We start from the raw sequence: 15,486 nt of genomic DNA on the forward strand, positions 1-15,486 counted from the left end.
TAACTTTCCTCAGAATACTGTTTGCATGTGTATGTTAAACACTGTTTCTACTTCACAACGTATTACATGGTACCTCTCCCTCCATTTATGTAACATTTCACAGCTAAAACTAGGAAAGGGCCCAAAAATATCTTGGAATCTGCTCTCCAGATAGGGAAAGAGTATGCATCAATCTTATGAATGACCTTGTAGGCTCCATCCATGGTGCTCATTTGTTTTGATTTGTTCCAAGGAATCTGTGCTTCACAGACTTTGAAAAAAGGCTGTTAAGAGAGTCAAAGTAATAGTGGGTAATCTTTTTACAGACACTAATGGGATATTGGGGCTTTCTACAAAGTGTTCATAAGTAATTTAAATAGTAGTGGAATATTTTCATACCAGCTTCCCAAACTACCCCATAGCAGGTTTTTCCTTGGGACAGAGCCCCTTAATATAGGAAAGATTTATGTGACCGTGCATAAAGTTAAGCACGTGCAACATAATTCTTTGCAGGATTGGGGTCATGGTAGCATATGGATCTACTGTTCCAAAAAAGTTACTTCAAATACTTCAAAGAAAACTTTAATAAATCAAAACGCCCAGGGTGAAATAGTAGAACCTACAAGGTAAGGTTAGTGTTGCATTTGGTAAGGAGGGTCTTACCCTCACAAACCTTTACCCGTTCAAATGACTAATACTGGCTTTTTGCAGTCCATGGGTGATGAGTCATTGACAGGGCCTCTTTAGTGTAAGAAAAGGGATGTCAGCATAAACTCACCCCACGTTTATTAGGAATCACATCCAAAAGTGAAATATTGACTCAACATTGGTGAACTATGGAAGGGGCCAGTCACCAGAGGACCTGCACTTCCTGCAGTATATTTTGTTTTGTATTACTTGGGCATGCTTCCTGTTGGAATCAAGTAACCCAATATGGCAGGACAGCCAAGTCCCATTCAGTACCTCAGAAAGGACCAGTGTGCAGCCAGTGTATTGGCAAAGGAAATATCACAAATGACGATCTGTGCATTGGACTGTCAGCCTGTCCATCCTGTCCTGAACCCTTGCTTGTTATCTTGCCTAATTTTCTGTGTGTCTTCCCAATGGAGTCGTCATGCTAAGAATGTGGAGGAGAGTTTGGAAGAAAGCAGCCATGGGAAATTTGATGGCATGGCAGCCTTATCCTCTACCATGTATCAATCAGCAAGACTGGTACTGTAATGGCAGAAGTGGTTGATTACCTTTTTGTATAGGTTGCTGTCAGTCAAGGCAGTAAGTGTGTAAGAGAGCAGTGCTTATTAGTAACAAGGGATTCTGTGACCAGGTGTGTCAGAAGCTATGTGAGGAGGAGACACTGACAGTCAAGCAGAGGCGTAGTGGAAGCAGAGGAGGAATGTGTGCACCCGCGCGCCCCCTCCCCGCCTCAGCGCTATGGCTGCACGGCGGGGCCCTGAACCCGACGTACAGCTGAGCCTGACCCTGGGTGTGGCAGGGGGAGGCTTGTACCACATCTTCCCCCATCGCCTCCAGTTTGGGGCTGGTTACCTGCATGCACTAACCTGCCAGCAGAGATGGAGGAGGGTTGGGCTGGGGGCAGGGAGGAGGCTCCTGCTGCCATCGGCGGGCAGAGGAGGAGTGGAGGGGGACTAAATTGGTACCCCCTAGTGTGGCACCCAGGGGCAACTGCCTGTTTCCCCCGTTCCCCTGCCACTGCAGTCAAGAGTTGGAATGGTATTTAGGCATTGGCACTAGCTGTGGCACCTGATCATGGTGTCACTGATGAGGACCAGACAGTCCCTGCAGCTGATGGCTGGTTTTCTTTGAATGATTGGACACAGAGATGTGGCAAGTGCCCAGTGAAGTCCAGCTGTAAGGCAGGAGTGAGAAGCTGGAACCTTGCCCTTTACTCACTTTTATAACTTTCATAGAGACCATCTGGTGAATTTTGAGGCTGGTTTACTTCATTTACATGGGGATCAACAAGTGGAGGCAAGTCATCCATCCATGCTGTTATTGCCATGTCCCTATCTCCCCTTTTTCCCACTGCAGTGGGAAAAAGGAGCCATATCATTCTTTTGTCTTTTCTATTTGCCCCAGGCATGGTCATTTTGGGGGGCAGGCAGGAGAGGCAGGCACAGAATTCCCTCTTCTCCACGTACACATGCAGTCCCGTTGGCCTGACTAGAGTTGCTAGCCCCAAATATAGACGTCAAATTACACTTATAGTTCCAGGAAAACCTAGCTTGGTTGACCTAATATAACCAGTCAGTGAAAGATGGGGATCTGCATTTTTTCTTGCAATCTTTTGGAAGTTTCCTGTTCTGATTAAATACTCTCTGTATTGTAACCATGGTAGTACATTTTAAAAAAAAATATTCAGTTTAATGGCAGTGTTTATAAATTGATGGAGAACTCCAGTGTTCTAGTCAACATTATTTAATATTAAGTGGTACTGACAGTATCACACTATGAATACTGTAGGTTTTTTCCTCCTTTAATACTTCCAAACCTACTAGAAGTAGTAGTAATAACTTCAAAAAGCAACATTATATTTACATATTAATCACTGGAGTCACATCCTACATGCAGAAAATCTACAGAAGAAGACTAGCTGGAAAATAATTGCACTTCATTAAAGTCAAAGAGGTTTGACATTTGTCATTGGCCTGTGGTTTCAGGGCTTTCTCTTGTTCTAGCAAAATAAGAAACTGCTCCAATACATGTGGTAATAGCAACTGGAATGCACCTTTAAATGATCTTTGACCTTATCAGACAAAATATATTTGAATAAGTCTTCAAATTCTTTAATTCTTTAAAGCAATGTAAAAAAAATTAAAGATGACCATATGTTGTTCTAAGTTCTGATTTTTATCTCATAATAAAAATATTCTGGTGGTACATGTTAAACATCATGCCCTGATATTCAACTACTAACAACAGAAATAAATGATGTGCTCATTATTTTTGTACATAGAAATCTCAGTGAATCAGTAGTTAGATGTCATAATTACTGTAATTATTTTAATACCTTTTCAGTAGATTATGTATTGATGTTCTTTTTCCAATGACCTTTCAGTCTCAAGATAATTTTCATTTTTTGCCTCATACTGGGTCTATGTCAGTGAAGCATTTTCAACCTGTTTGATTTTAGAGTAGGGTTCAATCCTGCAAAGTACTGAGTGCTTTCAATACCTGCTGAACTCAATGGAAGTTAAGACTACTTAGCTCTTCGTAGGATATGCTCAGCCTCTGACCATATCAAACCCTAACTACACCATTCTTCATTGACCATTCACATTAGGAGACAAATGTAGATATGTAGTAAATTACAGTGGGATTACAAATTATTCAGACCCTTCTATGGAAAAGAATTGCCCAGAAATTGTTTTTCCATTTCTTCAGATCAATCAATTTACTGACTTCTAGTTACAACTTCCTGAGCATGCATCTGCACTGCTGAAAGGTTTCAGAGCATTGCATGATATTTTCTAAACCAAAACATGTTCAGAAACTGATGGATTCTGCCTGGAGGCGTGATTATAATTTTTCTCATTTTGTGGAAGGGAGTTAGAGAGGTGACAAAAATCTATCAAGCTTGAACACGCTGCAAGTCTAAAAATCTTTGCTGCGGGTCTCATGTAAAATATTTTCAGCCCAATAAGTGAATATTTAAAATAGCAAAAATCATTATTCCCTATAGAATAGTAAGTAATCAGCATCCTTTCTGCTGAAACACAAGGATCGATTTGCCCAGCTATAGCTGTCTTATGGTAGCTGTAAAAGACCAGCAAGTTTAAAATGCTTCTGAACAGTAATAATATTTCTAACTATTCCTATTGAAACCTGAATTCCTGCCCAGGAAGAACACCCATTAAATTCAGTAGAATTTTTATCTGTGTAAAAGCTACACATTGAGGCTCACTAAATGGGATAAAAAAATGACTAATTCTGCAAGATTAGGGTGATATAATCTACTGTATATTGAGTTTGTCTATCTGTCCGTCCCTCTATCTTTTCAAGAATTCCTCCAAAACGGTAAGAGCTAGGACCACCAGATTTCCTATACAGCTGTATAACTTAAAGCAAGTTAAGGCTTTGGTTGTGCCAGGAAAATGGGATGGGATTGCTTCTCATAAAACCATATAGAAAAGAGACAGAATCACCAGACAAAGGGACTGGCTAGGGTTACACACCCCTTTCCCCTGCTGCCTGGGACTGCTCCAGCCTTGAACCTCCCAGGTGCCCTTTAAGGAGGGAAGGGAGGCTGAAATTCCAGACGTTCCACCCCTGACTTGTATGGGGATATTGCTGGCTGTTCCCCTTTGTCAGGAAGTGAGGGGAAAGTGCGCCGTTTGCTGTATTCCTCACTCTGGCTGGGGAGCACAGGGGGAGAGATGAACCTGGACCACATCTTCCAGGGACATGTAATCCTCACCCAGCTGTGCCCATTGGAGCTGGAGCAGCCATGGACAGGCATTTCTCACCTGGCACCAAGCTGTTGCAGTGAGAGCAGGCTGGGGTAGTCTTCTCTCCCTGGGGCAACCTGCATAATGAACCCCTCCCCCCAGCCTCAGCCCCACTCCAAGCAATGATTTAAATGAAGCATGTTCATGTTCATTTTCATTTTATTTTTCAAAAAGCAAAAATTATTTGAGTTAAGGACCTGAGTAATGTTGGGTAAATCTTCTAGACTTGTATAGGGGCAAATCTTGAAGTTCCTACTCAACCCCTTTTCATTCAGAAATGGAACTAGTACTGATTGGAATAGCAAATACATTAAGACATTGAGATTTGACACACACTCATCACTTGTAAATGAAATATGAAAAATATATGTCATGTATGTTCCATGAGGACCTACAACTGAATGACGCTTTTCCTGTGGAATTTATAATTTTCATAATTCAATACATTAATCTTCCCTAAGGATGAATAACTAAATTAATGAGGGGAATGGCATGAGTCCAAAGTTTTAGAATATTTGCATATTGTCTATAATGTGTCTATGAAAACAAAAAACTAGAAAAAAATTAATATGCCTGAAAGCACAAGGTATGAGTTACTGCAGCACAAAAGCTTCATGTGGAGTTACTTTAGATTTGCTCTGGTGTAAGAATAGAATTTAGCCCTTGTAGACGCAGCCATGGTGTTTACAGCGGGGCCAACAGCCACCTTGGGCCCTGGTGTGGGAGCCTCCGGCAGAAGGGGCAATGCTGAGGGCAGTCTCCAGTGGGTGGGAGCTCCAGTCCCCATTGAATCTCTGGGCCAGGGGCAACTACCCTCTTTGTTCTCCCTGTCGGTAGGCCTGTGTTTATGTGACTCAGTTTATAGATCATTACACTTTTGCCAAAAATAACATTTTTAAAACACCGAAGGTCAAATTATTGTTCCTTCTGTAACAACTTGGGAAAGGGACAAACAAAAGGACATCACTGTTGACAGTTCCTGTTAAATGTGTAGCTACAGGCAAAAGAGCAAACAAGATGTTAGGATGCATGAGGGATAGGATGAAAAATAGTACAGAAAATATTATAATGCCATGATATAAAATCAATGCTGTGTTCTCACCTGGAATTTTGTGTGCCGTATTGGTCACCCCATCTCCAAAAGGATACAGGCAGTCCCGAGTTATGCGGATCCGACTTACGTCGGATCCGCAGTTACGAACAGGGCTTTTCTCGCCCCGGAGGACGGGAGCGGCGGGACGCCCAGATGAGCTGCGGTCCCGCAGCCCGCGTCCTCCGGGGCGAGAAAAGCTGCTCCCCGTCTCCCTGGTCTGCTGGTCAGACCAGGGAGACGCGGAGCAAAGCCTCGGAGGCCGCCCGCAGCGGGACAACCGCGGCGCGTCTGGGCTGTCCCGCTGCAGGCATCTTCCACGACATTGCTCCGCGTCTACCTGGTCTGCTGGGGGAGGGGGGCACAGTTAGTGCCCCCTCCCCCCAGCAGACCAGGCTTTTCTTCCCACGACACCTGGGGTAGAGCAGCTGGGGCGCTGCTGGGTTGGTTCCGCAGCGCCGCTCCTCGGCGCTACTGGACCAACCCGGCAGCACCCCAGCTGCTCTGCCCCAGGCGTCCTGATTCAGCCGCTGCTGGTCAGTTTCAGCAGCGCTGAATCAGGACGCCTGGGGCAGAGCAGCTGGGGTGCTGCTGGGTTGCTCCAGTAGCGCCGAGGAGCGGCGCTACTGGAGCAACCCAGCAGCACCCCAGCTGCTCTGCCCCAGGCGTTCCCAAGTCAGCCGCTGCTGAAACTGACCAGCGGCTGACTACAGGAAGCCCGAGGCAGAGTTGCTCTGCCCCCGGCTTCCTGGAATCAATCGCTGATCAGTTTCAGCAGCAGCTGACTTGGGGACGCCTGGGGTTCTTAAGTTGAATCTGTATGTAAGTCAGAACTGGCATCCAGATTCAGCTGCGGTTGAAACTGATCAGTTTCAGCAGCGGCTGAATCTGGACGCCAGTTCTGACTTACATACAGATTCAACTTAAGAACAAATCTACAGTCCCTATCTTGTACGTAACCCGGGGACTGCCTGTACTGCAGATTTTGAAAAGGGCAGTGAGGACAATCAGGGGCTTGGAAAAACACTCCCATGAAAAGAAATGGAAAATGTTGCGATTCCTTACCTTGGAAAGAAGACAAATAAGACTAGGGCTGGCCTTGCCATGAGGTGTACTGAAGCAGCCACCTCAGGTGTCATGTAGCTAACATACAGAACTCTGCCTCGAACAGAAATTGTATTAAAACAGAATGATTAATGCCAAACAACCCAAGGCTAATGCCCACAACACAGAGTTCTGTATGTTGGCTACTGAGAGCTTTAGTTATCATACGTATTTCCTGTAGTGTGCTTATTGCTTAATGGCAGCTCCCAGGAGGGGCAAGAGTGGTAACCCATTGAATGCTTAAGGGTGTGAAAAATCCACACTTCTGAGAGAGATAGATAAGCTGACCTAACCCCAGTGTAGATAATGCTAGGTCCATTTACCTAGCTACCAGGGAGGTGGGCTAATTACAGTGAGGGGACAACCCCTCTGGTTGATGTTGTGAGTGTCTACCCTGCAACAGCAGCACAGGAGCCATGTTGCTGTACCATTTCTACTGAAGACATAGGCTTTTATGCTTTCTCAGTAGTACTTCTTAATGAAGCTTTAAAAAGTTTGAAATTGTCTTCAGAATGAATTATTTCAGTAGCTGCAAGCTAGTCACATACTTTGTGGTGATTGTCTAGCCAAATAAAGAAAATTGAGAGTAAAAAAAAAAAAATTAGATTGTTTTTATTTAAGCATTTCCTTTCGTCATCAGTCATTAAAAAAATAATTAGAAAGAAATTGCATCATAGGTTTTGGTACAAACAAAGTAGTTCCTCTTTGTACAAAAGTCTGTCATGCCATTTCAAATATGTATAGTATGTATTTTATTTCCACTGCTTTGCTGAAAATCTTAGAAAACATTTTTGAGAGCTGGGAAAGGTATCAGCTCAGATAAGATCAGGATACAAAATGTTGAAGGTATTATATATTTATGGAGAAGAAAGATTGAAAGTTAAAAGCTGTTGTGTATATTTCAAAGTCAAGTATCCTTGTCTTTTAGAGGCTTGTAGAATTACTGTAAAAGAAGCTGTGCTTTGGTTGGCATTGACTTCTTTTTTTATTCAACTAGAAAATTCTGAAAAGCTTTCTCTTCATATTTGATCAAACTGAGTTGTACACTTAGAACCCTTACTCCTTCAAAACTGTACTCATGTAAATGTCCTTAGTAGAGCTGAACAAATACTTTGCAATGAATAATTTATGTGACAGACTCTCTTTCTGCTTGCAGGTTATCTGTGCTGTTTAAAAGTATTCAAGGAGCTTTTTTACAAATACGGATTTCTCTGTAGACTGCGAACATATCGATATTTTATATTTGCTATCTGAGCTGTCTTGGGCCTTGTCTAGACTGAAAAAATACATCATAGTAGAAAATATGTTAACTAACATCATCTTAAATGTTAATTTGTCATTGGTGTGGACAAGAGTTGTCATGTTTTAAACATGTTTAGCTGGTCAAGAATAAACTTAGATGGGACTCTAGGACAAACCTTCACCAGCTACCATGGTTTTTTTAAACATCATATTTTTTATGCTGGATGTTCATATCTTCCTACAAAAACAGTCATGGTTTTGTTTAATTTTGATTAGTCTGGTAAGGCATATGACATATATCACACTTCTGTTTTCATACTCATGCATGCAGCAGTAACATTTGCTTTCCGCCAACATTTATGCTAGTAAACTCAACTAAACAAATTTTCACACAAAGTGAACCACAAAGGATATGATCCTGGTGAAAGTAAGTTAGTTCAAAATCCAAACAGTTATTTGAAAACATTTTTGCAGTGTTCACTCAGTTGTGGCCCTTATTCAAATGTTAGAGTTCCAAAGATTAAAGTAATTTAGCTTCAAGTTCCACTAAAGCTTGTTATTACATATATTACACTGCTGTGCATTTATTTCTTGGATCCCTGACATAGAGTTTGTGTACTGTGTAAAATTATTTTAAATGAGATCACATCTGAATAGAAAATATATAGTTATAGTTAATGATGATACATTGGGGAATTTGAGTGTAGGGAGTTTTAAATATAATTACTGTACAGTACTTAGATTAAATTACTGTTATAGGATGTTGAGTGTCAAAAGCACTTTTCCTTTGCTTACTTGTTAAAGTAATTTAACAGATGAGTGAATCTATTATTGGACTACATGTAGCATGTAGACTTTTTGTTAAAAATATTCCTTCAGGGGGTTCAATTTCTAAACAAGTTGAGAGACAATTTAGAGAGGCTTAGCATTGCAGAGATGCACTGCAATAATCCTATTTTATTAATGTTTCTTGTCAATGTTCAGAGTTTGCTTTTATTTACACATACCCATGCACACTAGCTCCCTATATACTTGTTTTGCTTAGTGATATATCTCCTTTTTGGGGAGGAATTAGAAGATAGGAACAACCCACCTAAATCTTTTCTGTACATGGAGAGAAAAGTAGATGCTTTATAGTAGGGGTGGAGCCCTAACTGGTGTGAATTACCCAGGTTCCATTGAGGTCACATTGAGTTTACACTAGTTGAGGATCTGGCATATATCTGGCATTGGAAAAGGTTCTGAAAAGGACACCAAACATGATTAGGGGTTTGGAATGGCTCCCATATGAAGAGAGATTAAAAAGACTTGGACTTTTCAGCTTAGAAAAGAGGAGACTAAGGGGGGATATGATAGAGATCTATAAAATCATGACAGGTATAAGTGAATAAGGAAAAGTTAATTACTTGTTCCCATAACATAAGAACTAGGGGTCACCAAATGAAATTAATAGGCAGAAGGTTTAAAACAAACAAAAGGAAGTTTTTCTTCACTACGCACATAGTCAACCTCTGGAACTCCAGAGAATGTGATAAAGATTAGGGCTTTAACAGGGTTCAAAAAAGAGCTAGATAGATTCATGGAGGCTAGGTCCATCATTGGCTATTAGCCAGGATTGGTAGGAATGGTATCCCTAGCCTCTGTTTATCTGGAAATGGGTGACAGGAGAGGGATCCTATAATGATTACCTGTAGTGATCCCTCCCTCTGGGGCAACTGGTATTGGCCACCGTCGGCAGACAGGATACTGGGCTAGATGGACCTTTGGTCTGACCAAGTATGGCTGTTCTTATATCACAGTATTGGATTGGATTTCCAAGCAGCCATTTGAAAAAGTCATGGAACTGCAATGGCAAGAATGTCTGTCCTGTGTGTGTTTACTTTCTTGTGTGTAGATTAGATGTGAATCATAAGCTTTAAAATGTACGGAGAGATTATAAACAATTTTAAGCTATTTGAGGAAGGGTGAAGGCTAGAAAATGCAAATCTTCCCATCAATAACTCTTCAATTTGAACACTATTTCTACCCAAAATAAGCAGTATATTTATTTTATAATGTTAAAATATAGAGTTGTTGATCTTAGAGAACCTAACAGACAAGACAAGGAGCTGTCTAAAACAATATCTCAGATCAATGGTTTCAGTGCTGAGTAGCAGGCCTGCTGACAATGGGGGGCAACAGCATCAGCTGGAACCTGGGGCCCTTTAAATCGTTGCTGGAGCCAGGCCTTTTTCTGCTCAAGGCCCCACCCCTTCCAGGGGCCCAGAGTTAGCCTCAACCCACCTTGCACAGAGCCTGGCAAAATCTGTCTGCCACCCTGCTAATTAGTATAATAAAGTTTACAGCATTTTCTTAGTTACATTAACCCAGTAAAAGCCTTTTGATATGAATTTCATTTCTTTTAAATTTCAGATAGGCAGTTCTTAATTCTAGTTTCGCCAAAGTTTCATGATTGAATGTCAACCCATTATTTATACATGGTAGGAATTCACATGTTGCTTGTAGATATAACTGTTCATAATATCTTTTGTGGAAATAACCTGTTGTAAATGCATTTTTTGTATTCCATAAAGATCATTTTACAATTGTACTGTAAAAAACTAGGATATGGGATCAGGTGTAATTCTTGATTCCATGCATAAGAGTTTCCAAAGAATTTAAAACAAAACAAAACACCTTTCACATTAATAGTTGCATTATATCTTCCAAAAGAGATGGATCAGAATGAATGATATCACTTTTATCTAGAATGCATGCTCTGTACAATGCCTTTTTATTTGAGATATGTGCTTTTTACACAAAAATATTAATTTCTATAAAATTTAATAAATGGTAAAATATATAGTCTAAAGAATTGCATGATTTTAATTAGGGATGAAAGAGTGTCACCATGGTTAACTGAGGTTAACCATTAAGCATCAGCTTATCATTTTTTGTTATAGTGATTCTCTTCGCTGGCACACACTGGCTCCTGGCTGCCGGCCCTGCTCCCAGGGAGCTGGCTGCCACCTGCAGTGTAACTGACTCCCCAGGAGCAGGGTCGGCAGCCGGGAGCCACTACGTACTGGGAGCTGGCTTATAGTATAAGTTCATATATAATATAAGCTAGCTCCCAGTGCACATCAGCTCCCAGCCCTGCTCCCATGGAGCCGTCTGTGCTGCAGGTTCTACAGTTTATGCCTTATGCTTCAGAGACTGCAGCATGTATAACTGTGCAAATGTTACAATTTTTGGCAGTTACTTTACTATTTTAACTGTTTTTTTTGTTTGGTTGGTTGGCTTTTTATTTTGCATCCCTAGTTTTAATATACAAGCCAGTAGTTTTAAATGTGTATCTTTTTATCAGGAGTCTTTCTTGACTGGTTTCTGAACTGACTGGTAAATGCATTTATCTAGTTAGACTTTTTGAAGGCAACAGGAATATTTTGTATACCATGACTATAGGATTGGTGTTCATTATCTATTGAGCTAGTCATCTCAGATTTTTAAATAGCATCTGTGCTGTATTGTTATGAGTCTTTTTCAAATTTAGTTCTTCATTCCGTAAAAAAGTAAATACAAATGTTAAATTAAGAAAGTAAAACTGGGTATCTGTATTCTGAACGTCTCCCATTTAATGTCTGCTTTAATAGTTTTAATGTCAGAAATCATGTCCTCAGAAGTAGATGAGAAAGGCAGAATGCTGGTAAAGGTTCTTAGACTTGTCCACACAGTTGTCTAAGTGCAGAATACTATGAAGGAGAGTTAAATAAGGACTACTATTCTGAGACATGCATGTTTCCTATGACAACATCTCTATTCACCTACCCCACATTTAAAACCAGACATAATAGACTTCCATGTAAGATAATGAGAAGAGAATCAACATTGTCTTGTACAGCGTTCTCTGCTCTTTCCAGGTGGGATTAAACCAAGTAGAATGGCTATTCTCTGGCTGTGCCCTAGGAAAGCCCACTCCAAAGCCTGAGGGCCATACTCAAGGTGTAATCTTCTGGAGGGCTGGAGTGGAAATGATACCCATTTATGTTTAATGTAACAGTAATTCCTCTGTTGCCAAGTCCTTCCTTTTTTTTCTTTTGGTGCATAAAATCAGAATTTTAGGACTGAAAGAGACCTTGAGAGATCTAGGCCAGGATACTGCATACAACCAGGGTGGGCAATAAAACAGCAGCAGTTTGCAGCCTCAGGTGAACCACTGCTGCTATAATTACCTGTCTCCCCTCAGGTACTGGTGATTGCCGCTCCCGTTGGTTGCAGATTGCTGTTCCTAGCCAATGGGAATGTTGAGAATTGAAGCGGACTGGGAAACCGCTTCCCGTAGCTCCCATTGGCCAGGAACAGCAATTCATAGCCAAGTGGGTGCTTCAATAGCCTATACCTGCATAGATGCAGGTAAATATAGCAGTGGGGACCTGCTAGGGGCTAACTCTGACAGACCAGATACAGCCCACAGGCCAGTATTTGCCCACCTCTGATCTAAACCATCCCTGACGGGTTTGTCTAACCCGTTTTTAAGAATATCTAATGACAGAGCTTCCATAACCTCCCTAGGTAATTTATTCCAGACCCTAGTCACCATGACAGAAAGTTTTTCCTAATGTCAAGATTTTCTGAATTTCCCTTGGTGCAATTTAAGTCCATTGCTTAAGAGGTTAAAAGAGACACATTTTTTCCCTCCTCCTTGTAACAATCTTTTTTATACTTGAAAAGTGTTGTTATATTCTCTCTGTCTTCTCTCCTCCAGACTAAGCACACCCAATTTTTTCAATTTTCCCTCACAGGTCATGTTTTCTAGACCTTTAATCATTTTGTTCTCATCTCTGAATATTCTCCAGTTTGCCCACACCTTTCCTGAACCGTGGCACACAGATACTCCTAACTGATAAGGAATAGATCAGAAGAATTACTTCTTGTCTTACTTGTAACAGTCCTGCTTATACATCGCAGCATGTTTTGTTTTTGCAAGTATTATGCTGCTCACTAATAGTACCAGCAGTCCTTAAAAGAAAGCTACAAAAGCCCATTACATTCTTCTGTATGCCCATCTCCTTGCCATAAGCTTTAATAAATTCTTTTGGAAATGACTCAGCTTACTAAATTGATGAAATGCCATTTAAATCTCACATCTCTCAGTGCAAGAAAAGATCTATAAACGAAGCTTTACAATTTTTATTTAAAACCCTACAATGTATAGTGTTATCCAAAGGGCCTGATTTAGTTTTCTCTGATTTACAGGTAATTTGAACATTTATGATGTCTCTATAAAGATCTCATGTTCTCAAAGACAGCATATTGTGAATTATTTCAAACTTACAATTGCTAAATACACACACACATACATTTCTTGGGCTCGAATCTTCTGAATATTTTAACAAGTCATATTTCTGGCATGCACATTAGCACCACTGGGTATCTGCCTTCCTACCTCTGAAACTTACTGGACTTTTGATTCTTTTGTTTTTTCTCTGCAGATACCCTCCTTGATGACTTCCTTCTCACGTACACGGTCTTCATGACAACTGATGACCTGTGCCAAGCATTGCTGAGGCAATATCCTTTATTAACTGAAAGATTGATGTATTTATAGATTTCATCGTATTTCCTACAGGAGTCACAACCCCTCCCAGGGCTCAGAAGAGTTCAGACTGTACACTATGCAAAGGTATCATTGAACCCTGATTCCCTTCATGCACCAAAATAGTGTCATTGATTGATATGTCAGAAGATTGATTTTCCAGGCTCTGAGTCTCATCTCTTACCTGACTTCATTTGGTGGTTTGTACACCATTTGTTTTGCCTATATAAAAGTTTCTAGCCCACATAGAAGAGACTCCATTTACCAATCCCATGTCCTTACCCTGATGAGTGTTTGCTCAATGGCAGGTATCAATCTGGTCCTAATTAGCTATACAATATTGTGTTGAGTAGGTTTGCTTTAATATTAATCCATGTATAAGAGAGGTTAAATTGAGACCGGTATAAGGACATTTTAAGTTATGGTTAAGGAATATGCTATAAATCCAAATAGTTGCTTAGTTGGTAATATATCTAGTTTGTTGAGATGCCACAAATAGTCAATCCATTTCATTTTCTTCCCTCAGAAAGTTAGCATCAAGCTACCACTAAGGAAAGGGAAGACATCACCTTAAAAATATGTGTCATCCAGTTAGGTGGGTTGAAAAATGAAATATTGTAACAAAACCATATAATCAAGTACACAGAAAATTTTACGCAAAGTTCTGAAACAGTCTTATCCCCAAAACTTCTTTGGAATATCTTTGAGATGGATTTGAATAGTCCACTGACTATCATTTTCTTGGAATCAAGGAAATGATGCAATAAATGACATTTCATATTTTCCATTATATCACATAATGAAATGTGCCACAAGGGGGTAACAATATTTAAAGTTTTATCTTATTAAGAAAAGCCATCTGGATGTTTTGGAGGATAAATCTTGCTTTTACATGCTAATGTTAACTATAAATTATCCAGTATGTATATGTTTATAGGTGTTCCTTATTAGAATGCTAAAAAAGGGAACTATAGCCTAAAACATGCAAATCCACACAAATCAAGGCCTGAGCTTTGGAATTTATATTAGGATTTTTATTCAAAACTGAAATTTCTCTAAATTCAGGCATGTTTAAATTAGCATCCTGCCCATTACCGAGAGACAGACACTCAAACTGGAAATTTCCTCAAAATTCAAGAAGTTTCCAGAATGGGGCTTGCTTTCTTTCTCTCCCCCTTGCATGCACACGCATGCACGCATGTGTGCGCGCACACACACGTATTAAGAGAATATTATAGGTGTATAGCTAATCGGGATGTGACTGGTTTCCAGGGCAGCTGTGCATGTTGAGACTCCAGAACCCTCAGAGCAGGCATGTTCACCACACTGGGGCTACGAGTTCTACAGGGAAGCCGCATGTTTGGGTCTCTGGGTCCCGCCTACAGTCGCGCACTGCAGCTCTCTGCCCCACTGAGCCACTGGTGCTTACAGCCCCACCAGGCAGCCTTGTACTGGGTCTCCCAACTCCAGTGGGCAGTCCCTCTGCCATGCAATGGATGCCCCTGCTATCAGCTTGCTGAGGGCAGCCCTCTGCCCAGCAGGAATCTGTGCCACTGGCCCCCTCCACTGGGACTCTCTGCTCCTGCAACATCTGTGCCGGACCAGAGAATCCTGGTTAAGAGAGTTTCAATGTATATAATTTAAAATATAATGTTTGAAACACATCTGGAAATCAAAGTTGCCCCCTCCCTTGGCAGCCATGGGACAGATCAATCCAGTGCATTTAAAAAAAAGTATAAGTTGCTTTAAGCTGATATTTACAAAATATCCTTACAAAATTAGATTTAACTTTTAGTCAGATTGCGCATCCTCTAATATAGAGAGCTTCTAAAAATACTCATATCTTTATATAATTTTTAGATTTTAATATGTGCTAAGGAGAAAATGAGTGGTGTATTTCCTACAATGACCAATCTTTTAAGGATATGGTACAATATATTCTGTATCCCACTTCAAAGATGGGAAAAACATTTTTCAACAAAAAGTTCAACCTACCTCCAAATGATGTGGACTATTTGTTTTATTGAGCT

General features: G+C 40.7%; 1 protein-coding gene across 4 annotated transcripts in view; it reads left to right on the forward strand.

Moving 5' to 3' along the window:
• Positions 1-15,486, forward strand: part of RAPGEF5 (Rap guanine nucleotide exchange factor 5) — a 216,196-nt gene that overhangs the window by 158,111 nt on the left and 42,599 nt on the right. For all 4 annotated transcript variants that reach the window (XM_075922221.1, XM_075922220.1, XM_075922222.1 and 1 more), the window contains one exon: positions 13,353-13,431. In XM_075922221.1, the coding sequence (XP_075778336.1) occupies positions 13,353-13,431 (79 nt within the window). The remainder of the gene's footprint in view (positions 1-13,352; positions 13,432-15,486) is intronic.

Source organism: Pelodiscus sinensis, chromosome 2 (assembly GCF_049634645.1).
Source record: "Pelodiscus sinensis isolate JC-2024 chromosome 2, ASM4963464v1, whole genome shotgun sequence".
NCBI classification, from domain to species: Eukaryota; Metazoa; Chordata; order Testudines; family Trionychidae; genus Pelodiscus; species Pelodiscus sinensis.